Genomic DNA, 20487 nt, shown 5'->3' on the forward strand with positions numbered 1-20487 from the left:
CTGCATCCTTCCTAACAGTTCCCCCAAGTGACAGGCCCTGCCACAGACTTCCTGGCAACAAAGTGTCTGTCAACTGAGTTCCCCCGGCTCTGCAGACTTCCCTCTACTGCGCCCTCGGCCACAGATCAGGATTTGCCCTTACTCTCTACCAGATCTTCTGGACACAAACTGTATCAGAGCTCCCCTCTATTTTGGCTATGCCTCAGGATAATGCCCTTTTTACCAGCACCTGAGCTGGGTCTGTTTGTCCAAAATTGCTCCTGCACGGGCCTAGTTTCAAGAACTGGTCACTTTCAGCCTGCCACTAGCAGTCCACATTCAGTTGTGGATTCAGGTGCAACATCAAAACACTAGGACCCAAAAATACATCATTACTATTATTATTTGAGTGGGTAGGTCTCATTCTGTCACCCAGGCGGGAGTGCAGTAGCACAATCAGGGCTCAATGCAGCCTCAACCTCCTGGGCTCAGGCGATCCTGGGGTAGCTAGGACTATAGGCATGCGCCACCACACTGGCTGATTTTTTCCTGTTTTTTGTAAAGACAAGGTCTCACCATGTTGCTCAGGTGGGTGTCAAACTCATGGGCTCCCGCAATCCTCCCACCTCAGTCTCTCAAAGTGTTGGGATTACAGGCATAAACTACCACGCACAGCCCCAAAACACCTTATTCTGAAGTTAGGTCTATTAATTTAACCATTTACTAATCCATTAGAAAATAAAAACTATATTCTGATTCATTCAGATTAGGAAAATTGAAAAGTGCAAAGATCAGCAAACATTTAAAATTCTAATTTTGCTTGGGCCCTGGAATTCGAGACCAGCCTGGGCAACATAATGAGACATCATCTCTAAAAAAAATAAAAATATTAGCCAGGCATGGTGGCACACATTTATAGTCCCAGCTACTTGGGAGGCTGAGGCAGAAGACTGCCCGAGCCCAGGAGGCTGAGGCTATGATGAGTTGTGATTGTACCACTGCACTCCAACCTGGGCAACAGAATGAGACTTCCACGACAAAGGAGGGAGGGGGGAGACAGGGAGACAGGGAGAAGGAGAAGGAAGCAGGGAGGGAGGGAAGGAGGGAGGGAGGGAAGAAATACATTGCTAAACATTTCCCGCCTAAAAAAGACTTTGCATGTATGCAGACAGACTGGTCTGACTACCTGAATGAACTAGCTGGAGATGCAGCCTCTGTTGGGAGCTGATAGGAGTCATGGCCTTTGGAGTCGACAGCCGGGCTAAGAACGCTGACACTTGGCATTATGACCTATGTAACCCTGGGTAAATGCTTATATTCCTGCATTTCTATATTCTTGTCTAGAACATGGAGACACCGTACTGCTTGACATAAGTAATGAGTGAAAAGCACTCAGCACAGTGTTGACATACAGATAGAGTGAAATAAATGATATTTATCAGCACTGAATGTGAGCCTAAGCTATTAATGTAGAACAATATAGCTAATGATATAAAATGTTTAGATACTATGAACAGATCAATAATTAGGAACACTTATAGTGATGTGAATTAACACATCCACTGATTTTTAATAACTAAAATACATATGAAAACAGCCCAGTACCACCAAAATTTACTTAGTATTAGTTACATTCGCTGGCCTTTGCATTAAGCTCAATTACAATCTCCTTTGTAAAAAATATCTAGCTTATTAATAAATCAAGCATCTACATTTTAAGTAACTTTGCCAAATGATATGCTTAGAACTCCAATACAAAGTATATACAAATTTAAAACATTTCTAAAGGATATAAATTAAAAGATACATTCGCAGACATACTCTTGTAAAAATGCAGGGATCAAAACTAAAGCATAAAAACAAGCCACATAACAGAAATAAAGCTAGCCCATACTCCTTTTAAGCGCTATGAATCTGTAAACATGACCAAAAAAGGATACTGTATGTGATATTCAAATAGTATCGTCCAGCTGGTAATGTTGGATGTAAATCACTCTTCCGCTCTATAAGACGATATAACTTACGAAAAGTAGGTAATGCTGCAGTTCGCATCCAAACAATAAAATCCTCATTTATGAATCCATTATTATCTGGGTCAGAATCCAGCATGTAAACTGGTTTAAGCCAGTTCACTGGCTTTGTAGTACCTTAAAAGGAGAGGAGAAGGAATAAGGAGACAAAATATCCAATTCTACCACAAGTTTTACTGAAAATACACACTCTACTAAAACAAAGATGTACAAAACACATTCTGAGTATTTTTCTTATTTATTTATTTTCTGAGTTGGAGTCTCACTCTGTCGTCCAGACTGGAGTGCAGTGGCTGCTCCCAGCCACCGCAGCCTCAACCTGCTGGGCTCCAGCAATCCTTCTACCTCAGCCTTCCAAGTAGCTGGAACTACAGGCACACGCTACCACGCCCGGCTAATTTTTTGACTTATTGTAGAGATGAGGTCTCACCAAGTTGCCCAGTCGGGTCTTGAACCCGCGGGCTCAGGCAATCCACTCATCTCAGCCTCCCAAGGCACGGGATTACAGGCTGAGCCACCGAGCCTGGCTAATTTTTCTTATTTTTAAAGGCACAAACATATTTATATTTAAGAGGTCTTAAAATCTAGATTAAGCCATTTCCTTATAAAACAACTTATCAAAACATTAAAAGGGTTGATACCTCAGTTAAGAGAATATTAAAAGTAGGACACTGAGGATATATCAAAAGGCAGATTACTTAATACAAAGATACAATGTCAAGATATATTATATTGTAAAATTACAGAAAAAATGTGGATAATAAATAATAGAGCCTTGTTTAAAAGAAACTTTGCCACAGTTTTAAAAGAATATAGCTGAAATGCTTATAAGAAAACATCAAAGAACCTGCATTCATAATTAAAAGTATACGCTTCCTTTAGAATTTTAAGTACATTAGAACATTCACCTAACTTGGTAGAAAGCAGAAGGAAACATTTTTTTTTTAAAGCATAAACTTTTTTAGGATTCTTAAGACAGAAAATTTAAGATACTCCATTAAGACTCCTAGTTTATTTTCTAAAGTGTTATTAGTAATGTTTTACCTTTAAATCGTTCTTGCAGGTTTTCTCCTCCAGGGGGATTTCTGAACTTCACATTTTTATCTGTCCACCAAGCAATACCTTTCTTTTTCAAGGTAATAGGAGTAGGATAAGAACCATTGCCAATGAGAAACAATTCTAATGTATCTAAACATGAGAAAAGGAGGATATTATTGAATATCTATTGAAAACTCATAGCACTTGCTTAACTCTGTGGGAAACACGGATCAGGTATTTGCTCCCCAAAGTGGTTGTAACAGAGCAGGTATGTGATAGCCATTTGTTTTTCATATGTAGATTAACCAGCAATGCTTTTTAAAAATATTTTTAATTTTTTATGCTTATCTTTTCTTCATTTCAATAGCTTTAGGGGCTAACTATGGCAACTTTTTAATTCTTCATGGAATACTCTTCCCTCAACGGAGTTCTAATTTACTTTCCTATAGGGTCAGCTGGTATGTGATAAAATCAAATGTTTTAATATTAACCTAAATATACTTGCAAGGTAAATCTGCCTTTCCTCCCTTTCTTCCAGTAATGCAGCCCTGTAGCTTCTGGCTTACCCATTTCTCTATTCGCACCATCTAAACACAGCAGCCACTAGGCACACATGGCTACAGAGTCCTTGAAATATGGCTGGCCCAAATGAATATATTCTCTAAGAGTATAATACACATCAGATACCAAAGACTTAGCATTTATGGATCACATTATTTTTCTATCTGATAACGCTGTTCTAAATGGACAACTACAGCTCTTTTTCAATGGTATAAGGTCAGCCTTGCTTTTATTTTATCTTACATGAAATACAAAGGTTGGCAGAATGTCTCTGCTTTTTTCTCAGACACAGAAATTCATTCTTAAATATAAGTATGCTCAAAAGAAAACTACAAAGCTTCATAATACCCTATTCAATAGCTAACTGATATATTTATCTTAAAGTTGTTGAACTTCTCAATTTCATTCATGCTTACTAAACCATCAAGTCTATAATAAGATTATACAAATTGTCCTATCATGTATGTCTACATCTATGCCTATGTTTGTATTTGTAGCATACCATTAAACATGCTGTTGGCAATAGCACCACAAGGAGCAATCGGTTTGTCTTCATTTCTTCTATAAGGCTCACATTCCTTACTGGGATTCTGGTTTTTAGAAGGAAAAAGACAGAGAAGTTACTATCCAGACTTCTGGGAGAACTATGAGCTATCCCTAAATTACTGATTAAGAATTCAAACACAAATGACTGACAGTAGTGAGAAACTATGGGGGGGGATGGGATTAATGGTAGCAAATATCTGTCTGGAGATGGGGAAACACCTCTTATCAACAGGATGCCTGAATGAAACGTATTTGTACCACAACATAATAAAAAATATTGATTAAATAAAAATTTTTAAAAAAAAAGCATTCAACCACCCCAATTTTTCTCACTTGTAGTACACAAATCTGTAGTGTAAACAGGCTATAAATAATGCCACATTTAAATATTCAAAATGTATTCTTTAACATTATGGTATTAATGTAACCTTGACTTGCATATGTCTTGTCATATATGTATGGATCAAATTATCGTCATTTTGATTTTCATATCACAGAATCATAACCACAAAGAGTTTTCTGCCCAAGAAAAATTAAGAAATGGTCTTAACCTGGAAAAAAAATCTTAAACTGGAAGTAAAGAGAATAGAGGTTCTAATTCCTTGGGGCAAGACCTTTAACTTAACTGGATCTTAACTTATGAAATGGACATGTCTAACTATATACTCTCAATTTTTATAATTTTGTATTAAATCCCATGTCTAAGGAAGGAAGGAAAAAATCGAGTGCAGATGCTAGAATATACCAATCTTTAAATTATACATCCAGGTACAAAGGAGGCAAAAATGCTGGCAAGGCAGAACATGTACCTGTCCTCCAGACTTGGCTTTGACTTAATCCTTACTGGAGATCTCAAGGAGATGTGACCATCCCAGAATCAAACAAGAGACCGTAGCAAGTCTGAGGTCATGTGCATATCTGAGATGCTCTGGAACTCACAGGTTACATGAAGCCATGTCCCAAAACACATAAGCAGACCAAGATAATCTCATTTGAAATTAACCAGATCCTGCTTAGACCTCTTAGGACTATTTTATTACCAGCAACCTTGAATTGTATCTACATTGTCTATGACTAGATTTGAAAAAGCAATTGTGAAAATGGAAAAGACAAGAGAAGCTAAATAAACACATGGCAGGGATCTCATAACGTCTCTCAATATTTGACTTCTCAGCTTTTTGATCCCTACGCCATCTATATTGATAAAGCTAGCAACTGAAGGGCAAATATATTTTCTGAACATTAAGTTCTTAAGAGAGTTTTAAAAGAAAAGAGAATGTTATTTACTGTCTATGTGTTGAGTACTCAACTAAGCAATGTTAGGTACTTTTGCATTAAGTGGCTTAGGAAAGCTATTTAATGAGTACCTAATATGTACTGTATACCATGCTAGGTGCCAGAAACAGAAAAATGATAACAACACAATCCCTTCCTTTAAGCAACTCACAGTGTAACAGAGGAAACAGACTCATACATAACCAACTATAATATAAAATATGAGCCATGATAAAGATATCTAAAGATAAAGATTCAACAAACCTTTATTAAATGCCTTCCACATACTAAGCATTAGCCACACACTTGGTAAACAGTAATTAAAGAAAGTCATGCTCCCTGCTCTCCTAAGCTTACAGTGTAGTTGGAAAGAGATAAATAAGCAAGCAAATATATAATTACAATTAAGTGTTATGAAGATATGTGAGAGTGATTATTGGAGAGAGGGTCAGAGGAACTACTTTAGAACCTATGGCAAGAAAAAGCTTGGTTCTAGTAGAAAGTATCATGTAAATTAAAACCTAAAAAAAAAGCGTAGGAGCCAGTCACGTGAAGAGCAGACAAAAGAGAGTTTTACGCAAAGAGAACAGAACATGCCACTAAGAAAGAATTTGTTATTTCTGAGAGGGCAAAGATGAATAAAGCTGGAGCATGCCAAGAGAAAGAATGATATGTGATGAGATTGGAGGATTATGCTTGGCTCAGATCATCCTGAGACTTTACTCACAGTAATAATAACCTATTGAAAGATTTTGAGTAGGAAAACGGTATTTGTCTACGTTTAAAGAGTACTACGGCTGCTGTGTGGAGAATGGCCTGGAAAGGAGGGGCAAGACTGGATGACACGAAAGCCAGTTTGTTCATCAAAGCAAAAACGGGAGTGACTTGGAACAGGAAATAAAGTTGTAAATAAGTATATTTTTTATATCAAAGCACACCTAGGTTAAAAAAGCAGGGCTTGAGATAAGACCTCCAGGGAAAGAGTAAAAATTGCATTCTAGGCAAACGAAACCATAAACGGCGAGATGGGCAGACTGCTTGTGTCCCGATGCATGAGGAGAGAGCAGCAAACGTGGCCCAGGGCAGCCGGCCTTGTTCAATACGGTGACAGCTTATACCACAATGGGGCCGGAATAGCAGTCTGACACCAGACTGGGAAGGGCCTCGCACACAATGTTAAGCAACTTGGACTTCGATCTGTCTATAGCTGAAATCTTTAAGATTTTTGAAACCCACCTGGTCTTAAAAGTCATACTTCTTTTTTTTAGTCCAGGGATCAAGAAACAGCCTGCAGGCCAAATCCTGCCCACCACCTGTTTTTGTAAATCCAGGCTGAAGGAGCACAGCTCCGCCCATTCATTTAGGTTTTATGTATGACTGCTTTCATTGTATAACAGTAGAGCTGAGGAGCTGTGACAGAGACCTTCTGAACTACAAAGTTAAAAACAGTTACTGTCTAGCCCTTTACAGAAAAAGTTTGTCAATCTGGCCTAAAATTTTTGCTTGCAGTGTGTAAGAAAAGAATCTGTTTCAGCTTCCTTTGCCCTCAGTGATGAGCATTCATGTGAATAAAAGAATTGTACATCAACCACCATTTCTGGGTCACTGAATACACCCAATCTACAGTCCCAGATTAACACTTTCAGAAAGCTCTAGAAACTTGGTGGCTCCTACAGATTAGAGCCCACATGAATTCTGAATATTACAGATCTAACCAGAACCCTGTGAACACTGTCGAATTTTTAAATGACTTGTATTTCTTAAAATCCCACACATCAGAAAATAGCAATAAAATTAGCTAGGATAACCTAGGACAGTTATATTACATGATTTCTGGGCCCATTCTGGTCACAACATAGTACTAATTTGCACTCTAAGAGATTCACCAATTCTAAGAGATCCTAAATTGCTCTGGGCCTCTGAATGTCTGCTGCATTGGCAATAATAATATAAAAACTTAGGTACTATAGAAAGATGAACAATAGACAAGAAACTAAGATACCCTGGTCCACAGAGTCCCAAACCAGCTGGTTAAAATACGTGGAGCTTATTAAAAATAGATAGTCTAGAGTTCCACTCCTGCATACACTGACACATTAGACTTAGGAGAATTCATGCGTCTATACTTTCTAAATGCTCCTCAAATAGCTTTTCAGTAGCCAACTTTTTAGACTTTACAGCTTAGTCTTCCCACAAGTTAAAAATTGAAGAGTGTAGGTTGTTCAGTTTTGAAACACAACTCCAGAAATTAAAGCAGCTTACTTACACACTGCTACCTAGTGTAGTAATAATGAACTAACCCAAACAGAACACATTTATATTACACAGAATGCTAGACTCACCAAAATTCCATTACAAACATATTAATGAAGCAAAAATCCCAATGACCACTATTAGAAGCAAGCAGGTAGTAATATGTCCTCTGGCTATAAAAAGTTATTAATCTGTGCAAATTATAGGGGAAAAGCATTTTAACTATAAACATTCACTGTATATACTATAAAAACACTTTAACTTCATCCTAAAATTATTAAATGCTTTAATGATTATAACTGAATAGTTACCACATATTCTTATTTCAGATGCCACACTTTCAAATTTATCATTTTACTTACAAGCAAAGCACTAGAATCTCCATTTAGTTGACTATCATCCCGAGATTTCACATAACGACGATGGTTTTGATAGAAATTAGACAGTCCATAATACATAAACACATTACCCTAGAGAAACAGAGATAGAAAAAAATTTTCATGTAGAAGCTATTACATACAAATTTGTTTCAGGAGCACATAAAAACTATGTAATTTGGACTTCATTAGTCTACACTTTGTGATAAAAGGGTGAATTCTACCAGTATTAGCAATCTAAAATGGTACAACTGTAAATAATGTTAAAAAATCCAAGAGTAAACTTTAAAACTATCCTTAAAGACTTCAGAGAAGTGCATTTACACTAAAAAATAATCCTTAAGGATCTATTAGCCTACTCTAAGTTACTTTCAATTTAAAAGTTTCTCTCACAAGTCTGTATGGGGTGAGTTAAAAAAAGAAAAAAAATGCCAGGCAGAGTGGCCCACACATGTAATCCCAGCACTTTGGAAGGCGGAGGCAAGAGGATTGCCTGAGCTCAGGAGTTCAAGACCAGTCTGACAATTTGGCGAGACCTCGTCTCTACAATGTAAATTTAAAAATTAGCTAGCTGTGGTGGTATGCGCCTATAGTTCCAGCTACTCAGAAGGCTGAAGCGGAAGGATCACCTGAGTCCAGCAGGTTGAGGCTGCTAACCATGATACTGCACTCCAGCCTGGGTGACAGAGTAACATGCCAACTCAAAAAAAAAGAAAAAAGAGGAAAAAAATGTTTTCTGTAGTTCAGAATTCTGTAATCCCAGCACTTTGGGAGGCATAGGCAAGAGGATTGCCTGAGTCAAGGGTTTCGAGACCAGCCTGGGCAACCTAGCAAGATCTTGTCCCTAAAGTAAACTGAAAAATTAGCTAGGCGTGGTAGCGTATGCCTGTAGTTTCAGCTACTTGGAAGGCTGAGGTGAAATGATCGCCTGAGCCCAGCAGGTCAAGGCTGCGGTAGCCGTGAGTGTGCCACTGCACTCCAGCCTGGGTTAAAGTAGGACTACGACTCAAAAATAAAATAAAAAAATAAAATAAAAGAGACAGGGTCTCACTACATTGTCCAGGCTGGTCTTGAATTCCTGGGTTCAAGCAATCCTCCCACTTCAGCCTTCTGAGAAGTTAGGACTACAGGCATGCACCATCGTGTCCAGCTGAAATGATCATTTTTTTCTTGATAAATTCTGAACTTGAATTGAGATATAAATTTTTCAATAAGATACTATATAATATTACCAATTAATAAGCTAGCAATTAGTAAAGTATATAAGATAATGAATCACATTAATAATAACCAAGAAAAGTATTCTATTTGCTAGAGCCAATTTCAAAATAACTTGGGAAAAAAGAGTAATCTATAGACACTACAATTATTTAGAAAATGCTAAGAAGCAATTTTGAATGACTAAAATGTTTAGAAGCAGCAAAACATTAAGCTATTTCCTCCTTTTTGTTTGCTATCTCTATTTTCTATACTATCATCCTCATTTAAAATAAATGTAGTAACATGATAAGTATGCTTTGTTTGATTTGCTACTTTCATATACATCGCCATATATTTAAAGCTTGATTTTCACATGTCAAACCAAGCAAATTCTCCCATTCTATATAAAAAAATGTACATGAAAACCTTTTTGGGAAAGAGGGCAATACCGAATTGACACCATAGAAAACACTGAATAGGCTTTATTTTAAAAAGTTTTATCTCAGTGAAGAATCGGTGCAGTAAATTCAATTTGTAAACTAAAAGAGAGATCCTTTTCGATGAATATTGAGACAAAATAACCTACTGAAGTTCCTGAAAAGGCTTTATTCCAATTTAAACTTAGGGTTTGTGAAAAAACAGAACTCACAAGCAAATGAATCTGAAGTTGAGCACCTTGAAAGAAAAGCAGCTCTGAAATGTTTTCTGAATGGAGGAGACCCGTGGAGCTTCTAAGTCATTACAAGTCTCACCTCCTCAAGTCTACCTGTTCTGACAAACGTCAAACTTACTGCATTTTTATAGTTTTCCCATCACACTGAACAACGGTGAACTTTTAAAGATGCTTTAAGCTTATATTTCATTTCTGCTGAAACAAAGTCAAATCATTAAATTTCGGTCTTCTGCCAAATTTGTTGTCTTGTTTTTTCCCCAAAGGCAGCACTATCCTGTTCATCTCAGTGCAAGAACATCTATAACCACTAGATGGCAACCAACCACCGTGGACTAGCAAAGCCATCGGTCCTTTACAAAATCAGTGCAGAAAATCTGAAAAGTTGGCAGATGAGAAAGCTTTTGCTCCCTGAAGAAGATTTTTAAGCTCAATTTCAGGCAGAGGAGAGTACAAACCAGTCTTAGCCTATTCTGAATCATTATGTCCTTTATCATGTGCTCAGTTACCAAGAAGAGTGGCAGGTTAATGTGAATGCAAAAGACACTCACAGATGATTTCTAACTTATCAAAATACAAACGACCAGTAAGGTTTTAATGTGTGTTTGAATTTTTTGTAATGCTTTATATATCATAAGAAACAATTCAATTAAATGACGGAGAGAAGTAATATGTTCTAAAGTAAAATTTGTTTTAGTATTAAAAGTATACAATTTGAGCAATAATTTTAAAAAAATGAAGATATAAACTTAATACAAAATTGATTTGCATAGTTACAAAATTTTCCAGTGAAAGGATAAAATATAATGCTTCAAATTTTAGTCTACAAAATACTGACAAAACCATTCAAATAAGTGTATTTATTAACCAGACAGTATAAAATGCAACAGCCAGACATATAAAGTAATCTTCCTCAAAAGCGTATGGACTCCAACAAATTAACTTCTCTATAAAAAGAAAATGCCTAGTAAAAAACATTTACTACCATACCAATATTTTTAAAAGCATGGCTTTTCTAGCAAATTACTTGAAAACACAGACCTCAAATGATTTTTCCAGTGTGAAGTTAATGGTACAAATGCAAGGTGTCACATTCGGAGACAAACATTTATTGCAGGGACTGGAAGGCTCTGTTCCGGTATAATCAATCTGCAAGAGAAAAATACAGCTAAGCATTTCTTTGGAGAAAGTAAATACCTAAACATTCTGAAATAACTTGCTATTAAAAGCAAAAATAAATCCTATGAAGCAACCTGGAGGGCCAAACAAAACCTGCTTTTTAGGTCTTCTGTTTGTTTTGACAATGTGAGGTGGTAAAAAACCCAGAAACAGCCTCTGCTGTTCTACTTGCTGACCTTCCAAGTAAAGTCCTCTCTCCTTTTTACCAAAAGAAATACATTTATACATAAAATCATAAATATAAAATTCAAAACTGCAAGATGTATAAAGATTTAAATAGCTAAAGCATCCGAACTACTAAAATACAAGATTAATAAGGATCAATCAATCAGCTTTTCCTCTGAAATCTTTCAATTTCAAATACTTTTCGGTCACCTCCGCTTTCAATGATACACTTTCAAATCTACATAATATATGGTTTTCAAGGGCTTTTTTTTTTTTAATCTGGTATTGAATTTGTCTGTCTTTGTCTTGGGTTCCTGGCAGGGAGCTTCACCTTTGGAGCTTTGCAGGTGACAGGATTATATCGCTGTCACTCGCAAGCCTCTTACACCAGAGCTTATGTTAACAAGATGGCTCAGGATGGCTGTGGTCACAGAAAGACCAATCCTGTGATTAGGAGCTTTGGTCCAGCCCAACCTCTGGGAAGAAGGGGCTAAAAATGTAGTTCAACCAGTTGGTCAGTGTTCAATCAATCAAGCCTACATCATGAAGTCCCAAGTACAACTGTGGACACTGTGGTGGAGGATGGAGGACAGCTTTCTGGCTGGTGAGCCCAGTTGTGGCAGGCAGGGGCCGTGCTCTGAGTGTTCAGCTCTGCATCCAGGACTCTCCTAGGTATTGCCATGCGTGTCTACCAGGAACCCCTCTGCATACATAACCTGCTGGTCAGGATTGTCAGAAGTGTGGGTCATCTTGGAGATCCCCAGACTTGCAACTGGCAACTGAAGTGAGGGAAGTCTTACAGAAGGTAATCAGAAGAGTCTGGGAACCCCCTGGGTAGTGCCAGTTGTTAATACGTGTGGATACCTTGGGGGCTTGACTTGCAGCTGGTGTCTGACATGGGGACAGTCTTGTTGGGGACCATGCCCTTCAACCTGTGGAGTCCGACACTAACGATAGCTGGTGTCAGAACTGAATTACAGCATACTGGTTGATTTTTAAAGACCTAGCCTTATAGCTAAACTTTTAAAATATACTTTATTTTTGATAGTTTTAGGTTCTGAAGTGGTACAAGGAGATTCACCCCCAAATATGGCATTTTGCCTCAAGGTCTCTCCCTTTTTTAACTGCTTTTTCTCCAGGTTAAAATTATCCATTGCAGGAAAGTAGAGGAAGAATGTAATCAGACCTGGCCCAGTCATTTGACAAGATAATGCCTATCTTACCAGTTCATTCAGCTTCCAGAGAACTATTTGCAAGTCATTCTGCTTCCCCAGGCATTCATTCTCCCAGTCACTTCTTGCCCCACGACAGAATTCCTCTTCTACAGGTCCCCTCCCACTGTGGGAGCTTTTCTATCCTCTTAAATTAACCCTGATTTCACACTAAAAAAAAAATTCCTCTTCTTCTCCTGCCCATAAGCTGTTTTACTGGAATGCAAGCCCCCATTCTCTCTGTGACCTAGAAGGTGTTTAAGTTTCTGTAACTCATTCTGAAGGCTCCAGTGTACACGAGGGGAAACCCAAAAAAACTGCAATTTTGTATTTATTCTTGCATTTATTCAGCCACCTTCAAAGTCCTCTCCATCTGATGCAATACACCTATCGAAATGCTTTTTCCACTGCTCAAAGCAGATTCTGAACTTGTCAATTTCGATGCCTTCTAGTGCTTCTGCCATTTTTTGTTTCACCTCTTTCACACCGGCAAAACATTTCCCTTTGAGGATATTTCTCATCCAGGGAAACAAAAAAAAAAAAGTCACAAATACGCTGATTCTCCAAAAAAAAAAAAAAAATTCACTGGTGCTGAATGCAGCCTCTCACAATGCTAGCTGGCACTGATGACGATGGGTTCCCAGAATACTTACCTGGCAGGGGAAACCTGTACTACAAGGGGTCCACCCTCTAAAAAATTCCGGGTTTTGGGGGTTTCCTCTTGTACACATCAAATAAAATGTGTATGTCTTTTACTCTATTAATCGATCTGCCTCATGCCAGGAAATTTTCAGCAAACTTTTAGGAGGCCAACAGCTATCGTCCTCACAGTCTACAGCAAAATTAAAGAGAAAGTAGAGAGTTCCCATATACCCTCTGCCCTCCCAAACCAACTTCCTCTACTATCAACATCTAGCACCACAGTGGTACATTAGTTACATAGATGAATCTACAGGCACATCATTACCACCCAGAGTCCACAGTTTACATTAGGGCCACTCTTGGTGTTGTATAGTCTATGGGTTTTGACAAACGTATTGACATGTATCCACCATTATAGTATCACACAGAATAGTCTCATTGCTCTAAAAATCTGTCTATTCATTCCTCTCTTCCTGCTAACTTTTGGCAAGGACTATCTTTGCATTGTCTCCATAGTTATGCCTTTTCCAGAATGTCATATTGTTGAAATCATACAGAATAGTCTTTTCAGATTGACTTCTTTCACTTAATAATATGCATTTAAGATTTTATATGTATTTTCAGGGATGCATAGCTCCTTTATTTTTAGCACTGAATAATAATCCTACTGTCTGGTTGTACCACTGTTTATTTACCCACTTATCTACCCAAAAACATGTTGGTTGCTTCCAAATTATCACAGTTACCAACAAAGTTGCTGTAACATCCATGAGCAAGTTTCTGCGTGGACATACGTTTTCAACTCACTCAGGTAAACAGGAGTGCAACTGCTGGGTCACAGAGTAAAAGTATGTTTACTTTTCCAAGAAAATGCCAAACTGTCTTCCAAAGGGGTTGAACCATTTTGCATTCTCACTACTGACGCCAGGTGAGATGTGTGGTATGTTGCTCCATGGGTTCTTTGATATCACCACAGAAAAGCATTTCAGATAGAGTCCCAAGTATAGTTTAAGACAGAATTTATTAGAGAGGGAAAGACATGCTCAAGAGGAAGTATAGGACCCTTAAGAGAGTGCACGTGCTTGCCTTTGACAAGAGGCTGCAGGCTGCAGGTATCTGGTCATGAGTTTTGATTACCATCTCTCAACCCTCTAAGGTCACAAGGACCTTTATAAAGTTATTGCCTAACTAGACTTGAGCTTTTCTTAGAACATCCTATCTATGTTTTGGTAATTCCCTGTTGTTTCTGTGATTTCCTGCAGTTCTGGAAAGCCCGGTGGGTCGGGTGAAGGTCGTGTTCCAGTAAGAAAGATGTCTGACCGCTTACCCTATTTTAATTTAAACTACCTCCAAGAAACGTATCTTTGTCTAACCTACACTGAATAGCCTGCCTTACTATCAATGAATGACAGATCCTATTGTTCCACATGCCTCCCAGCATCTGGTATTGTCTGTGTTGTAGGTTTTCACCATTCTACTGGATATGTAGTGGTATCTCACTTATGTTTTAATTTGCAACTCCCTAATGTTACACAATGTTAGCATGTTTTATATGCTTACTTGCCATCTGCACATTATAGACTACATGTCTGTGTTCCCCCCAAATTCATATGTTGAAGCCCAACCCCCAGTGTGATGGTATTTAGAGGTGGGGCCTTAGGGAAGTGATTAGCTTTAGGTGAGGTCATGAAGACAGAAGCCACATGATGAGATTAGAAAGACCACAGTTCTCTCAAACCCTATCATCTGAGGACAAAGCAAGACAGCCATTGACAAAGCCAGTAAGAGGGCTCCCACTAAGAACTGAATCTAGCAGCATCTTCATCTTGGACTTCCCAGACTCTAGAACTATAAGAAATAAGTATCTGTTGTTTAAATCACCCAGGCTATAGTATTTTGTTATAGTAGCTCCAGCTGATGAGGACACTGTATATCCTTTTTGGTAAGGTGTCCATTAAGGTCTTGTGTCCATTTTTTACCAGGTTGTCCACTTTCTGATGGTTGAGTATTAAGAGCTGTGAATTTTGAATAACAGTCCATTATCAGTAAGCTACTTACAAATATTTGCTCCCAGTCTGCAGCTTGTCTTCTCATTCTCTTGGTAAATGAGAATTTTATGTTGAACAGTCCTAATTATCTGTACCTTAATAATATTAAAAAATTAATCATCTAATCTTTATTCCTGAAACTGAACATATAAACCTTATAAACAGATATTCAATTTCTCTCTATAATTGAAAAAAGACAAAAGGTCAAAATCTATATCAAGGAAATAAAGCCAGCATCTAATTACAACATTTAGTTGCTTCTTAAAAACCATTCAGTTTGCTTAATAAAACCTGATTCTATCAAATTCTGATATAATCTCCTACAGAAATGTTTTCCATTAAAGCTTATTTGTTTACTAGTGTAACTTTGTTTAGACCAAATTTTCTTTCACTGCAAATATCTAAGAGAAGCTAGGCACATAACTATAACAAACAGAACTAAAAACACAGGTGTCCTAAATGAAGAGACACAAAGCCTATATAATTTTGGCCTGTATAATTTTTCACCAGATCTGTTGGACTTTTCCCCCAGGGCCTAGTCATGCAAAACATTCCACTTAAACAACAAGTTTTACAATGCTTAAGAGATGAAAGATGCCGGGCTCCGTGGCTCAGCCTGTAATCCCGCGCCTTTGGGAGGCTGAGGTGAGTGGATTGCCTGAGCCCGCGGGTTCGAGATCCGCCTGGGCAGCGAGACCTCATCTCTACAATAAATCAAAAAATCAGCCGGGCGTGGTAGTGCATGCCTGTAATTCCAGCTACTCAGAAGGCTGAGGCGGAAGGATCGCCAGAGCCCAGCAGGTCGAGGCTGCGGTGGCCGGGAGCAGCTACTGCACTCCAGTCTGGGCGACAGAGTGAGACTCCAACTCAAAAAAAAAAAAAGAGATGAAAGATGAGACAATTAAAAAGAACAAACTATATTTTAAAATTGCCGTACACTTTCTCCCTCTTATTTAAGACTAATCTAAGCATTTTGATTTTACAAAGTTCCCAGCTGGGCCTATTCCCATGTTCTATGCTCTTGAACAGAAACCTCTCAAACCACTCTCTTTAGAATCAGTTTCTACGGCAATGTCTGAAAAAGAGTGCATCCGCTATGACTAAGCAAGGAGATACAGTCTTTACTTAACTGAATAAAAATAATTAATTTGATAGACTTTGCAATCTAATAAATTATACTATATATAATAAAACTGAATATTTTATTAGAACCAAGAATTATCACTGAATACTAAATTACACCTGAACAAAATCAAAGAGTACCTATAACATCTTCATCATAATCTAGTGATTACACTTTTTAAAATGTATTTTTAAATTACATGTATTCTGATTCCATGAAAATCAAAAAGAACTGTTAGAAAAAATTATTGCAATTAACATATTAAGACTTACTATGTATAAGTCATGATATGAGGTATAAAATACATACAAAAGCAATGATATTTTATACAATTCACACTGCCCTTCCTTTCATATACTGTTTCATCTAGTCCTCACCAAAATCCTATAGTGTCATCTCCATTTTACATAAAAAGAACACATTCAGAAACTTGCCCAAGTTTCACCCAAGCAGTAATAGCTGGTGCTAGGCTAGGACCAAGGATTTCTGACTTCAAGCCCAAAGTTCTCTCTACTAAATTTCTTTTTCCCCAAGAATAATCAGTCCCTTTTTTCCTCTAGCAGTCTACTTTGCTAAAGATAGCATACAAATGCCAAGAAAATGAATACAAAGTGCTACCTGCCAAAACGAAGGGCATAAAGGAATAATAACTAGTAGATGGACCAGTACTTTCCTACCGAGAAGATGTGAAGATCTGAACAGAGTCATAAAAGAAAGATGGAAAGAAAAGAAAAAGAGGGGACATATACAGAAGAAAGAGGTAGAAAGCACAAGGCATATTTAAGGTATATTAAAACTCATGGAGAGTTCACATTGGCAAGAGGCAAGGTAAGAAGGTGAATGGGGGCCCCTATTACACACTATGTTTCACTGATCACTGTTTATCGAGTGTATACTGTCAGGCATCATAAGCTCTTAACACACATGCATCATCTCACTTTCAAGGTACAACAGCCCCCCCACCCCCGAGTTTGTTTTCATTTTCCTTATTTTAAACTAGAAACTGTCACTTAGGAAGAGCTGATAATGTTCCCAAGATCACCCAGCTAGTAATTCTAAACAAGAGTGTCGGGCCTGCCTGTCTCCGACACCTGCACTCTTTTCCACCATACTATACGCTTTTAGGAAATGGACATGTCCTTTCTAATGGACAAACACAGGATCTGCACATTATAAGGGTGAAGAGAGGCCAGGCACAGCACAGTGTAAACCCAGCACTTTAGGAGGTCAAGGAAGGAAGACTGCTCAAGCTTAGGAATTCAAGACTAGCCTAAGCAACACTGTAAGATCTCGTCGCTACAAAAAATTTTTTAAAAAATTAGCCGGGTGTGGTGGTGTGTGCCTATGGTCCCAGCTACTCAGAAAGCTGATGCAGAAGTATTGCCTGAGCCCAGAGATCAAGACTACAGTGAGTCGTGATCATGCCAGCCTGGGCAAAAGAGTTAGACCCTGACTTAAAAAAAAAAAAATTACACTCCATGCTCTTCCTGAATGCTCCATTATGATGTAAATCATTCATTCACCTAGTATTTACTGAATGCATATGTAATCCAGGCAATGAGGATTTGGCCTAGTACCTGACCTCCTGGAGTTCAGCATCTAATACAGGAAACAGGCATTAAAATGGATGTTTTGATAACAGCAGCACAGAAGTACTACGGAAACGCAACCCAGTCTAGTCAGCAAATTTCTCCATGAGAGCCGCTGAGTAGATCTTATCTCCAGGGAGACAGCACAACCAGAGATTACATCCCTGACTGAGGGCTTAGCATGTGAATAGACCCAAAAGGTACAAATTAGGACTTCAAAAAAAGTTCTGAATTAGGGATAAAGATCTGAGAATCCATAAGAGGTTCTCCGGTTACCTAACTTTTCTACAACCACCCACAATCAGAAATTTTAAAAACATAAGCCTCAGGAAAAGAACCGAGGAATTCGATTGCAGAGTAGTAGCTGAAGGGATAGGTTTTCCAACTTTAAGCTACAGCAATGTGGGCCTTGCAACCAGGGTGATGAGAAGTGGAGAGGACCACTCCAGCACTACTCTAGGATTCCTGATAATGGCAGCATTGACAGCTTCAGGAGACAGCACCCTTCACACAGATACTGGTATCTGTACAGAATACAGAATACAGGATACAGAAACACCAGAAACAACAAAAAAGCTCGACCAGGTACAGCAGACATCAGCTGGGAGCTAGGAAGATCATGGCACTACTCTGCTCTAGGTGACTACAGCAGATCACGTTTTAGTTTTATGTCACTAGTGTGACATCACAGCAGCAAATTTCTCATTGTCACTAAGAGATCTCAGGCAAAAAGAGAAGGCTATCCATACCTAAGAGGAAGTAATGTTAAGTTACATAGCTTCTTGCCCAAGACTCAAAAGTAAGTGATAGTGTAAGTTTTCCGGTTACTATTGTTGTAGACTAAGTAATTAATTTGTATAATGCAGGCCTATGAATTTTGAGAGTAAGAGAAAAGTAAAAGGGGCACATTAAGGCAGCAAGGGATCCTGGAGGACTGAACAACACTCTTTAAAGTATTTAAGTAGCACCTGTAGTTCCAGCTACTTGGAAGGCTGAGGCGGAAGGATCGCCAGAGCCCAGCAGGTCAAGGCTGTGGTGGCCGGGAGCATGCCACTGCACTCCAGCCTGGGCGACAGAGTGAGACTCCAACTCAAAAATAAATAAATAATTTTAAATGTCTCCTTTTTATTAAACAGGTAATACATCAATGTAGAAAATATCCTACCCCCAAATACAGATACACAGGACAGTACCAGATTAACTCAACTGCTCTAAAAAGCCGTGGTAACTAGGATCTAGTCATCAAATAAAAGAGGTAAAAGAAACACCCATATTTAAATTATTTAGAACCTCATAAAAGTTAGCAGTTAAAATAAATGTTTAGAAACCTCATAGTCTCTCTAGATCATTTTGCTTTTGAAGATTAGTTTTAAAAGAATGATCAAAAGCTTAGTTCTAAACTCACAGCTAAAAAAGTTTAATCCTTTATATCCCCCAAAATTCCACAAGTCATATAAAATCTATTGTGTTTCTATAAATTAGTCTCTAAGTGAGAATCATAAGGAAAGGATTTACTTCTAACAATCAGTAAGTCACAATCTCAAGCTTGGCAATGACAAATGAATTAGGTAATCAATCCACAAATATAAACTGTCTTTGAAGATAGTAATAGGCAAGGTCAGCTGTTATTTCCCAAATACATACTCCACGCCAGAATTGTTCTTAGTTTTTTATAAATGAGGAAAGTGAGATTCAGAGGTTAAATGACTACAAACAGCAAGTATGTGACTACATCAGTCTTTCAGGGCTGCTGTACCAAAAACTGAAAGTCTTCAAAAAGAGAAATTTATTCACTCACAGTTCTGGAAGCCAAAAGTCCAAATTCAAGGTTGTCAGCAGGACCAAACTCTGAGGGTCTGGGTAGGGACTCCCTTGCCTCTTCCAGGCTTCTAGCAGTGGCCAACAATCCTAGGAGCTCTCTGGCTCTCCACTGTATTCCTCCATCTCTCCCTCTGCTGTTGCAAGGCATTCTCTGTACATCACTGTCTTCACATCATCTGCCCACTGTTATCTGTATCTATTTCTTCTCAAAAGCAGCACCAGTCATATTAGATAGGGATCTACCTTAATGAACTCATCTGAACTTGGTTGCATCTGTAAGGACCCCATTTCTGAATAAGGCCACATTCACAGATATCAGGAGTTAGGATTTCAACAAATCTTTTGGGGGAACACAATTCAGTGATAGAATCATATCAGTTTAGCTCCAAAGTTGCTATTCTTTCCATTAAACTGCACCACCACCTCCCATAATCTTTTTTTTCCCCTCTTCCCTCCCATAATCTTAAATAACATGAACCCTACAATAATTTGTATACGGATTTCAATTTAAAAGACACTCAATTATAAAATAAAATCTGTGCCAATCATTAATATGCTAATATTTTAAATAATACTATCCTTGTCTTTTTTTAAAATCTAAAATAAAGATGAAAAACTACAACTGCCGGTCTCGGTGGCTCAGCCTGTAATCCCACGCTTTGGGAGGCTGAGGTGAGTGGATTGCCTGAGCCCGCGGGTTCGAGACCCACCTGGGCAACTTGGCGAGACCTCATCTCTACAATAAATCAAAAATTAGCCAGGCATGGTAGCGCGTACCTG

At 38.2% G+C, this 20487-nt stretch overlaps 1 protein-coding gene across 2 annotated transcripts in view; it reads right to left on the reverse strand.

Annotated features, from left to right (window-relative positions):
- TMEM30A (transmembrane protein 30A) overlaps positions 1–20487 on the reverse strand; it is a 36952-nt gene that overhangs the window by 3740 nt on the left and 12725 nt on the right. Inside the window, exons 2-6 of one of the 2 annotated variants that reach the window (XM_008073921.2) lie at positions 10971–11078; positions 8045–8152; positions 4111–4198; positions 3054–3197; positions 1920–2126 (exon numbers count right to left, since the gene is read on the reverse strand). In XM_008073921.2, the coding sequence (XP_008072112.1) occupies positions 1920–2126; positions 3054–3197; positions 4111–4198; positions 8045–8152; positions 10971–11078 (655 nt within the window). The remainder of the gene's footprint in view (positions 1–1919; positions 2127–3053; positions 3198–4110; positions 4199–8044; positions 8153–10970; positions 11079–20487) is intronic. The other variant, XM_021706934.1, reaches the window with a different exon arrangement.

This window comes from Carlito syrichta, unplaced genomic scaffold (assembly GCF_000164805.1).
Source record: "Carlito syrichta isolate Samal-C Ts95f unplaced genomic scaffold, Tarsius_syrichta-2.0.1 Scaffold316211, whole genome shotgun sequence".
In the NCBI taxonomy this organism is placed as follows: Eukaryota; Metazoa; Chordata; class Mammalia; order Primates; family Tarsiidae; genus Carlito; species Carlito syrichta.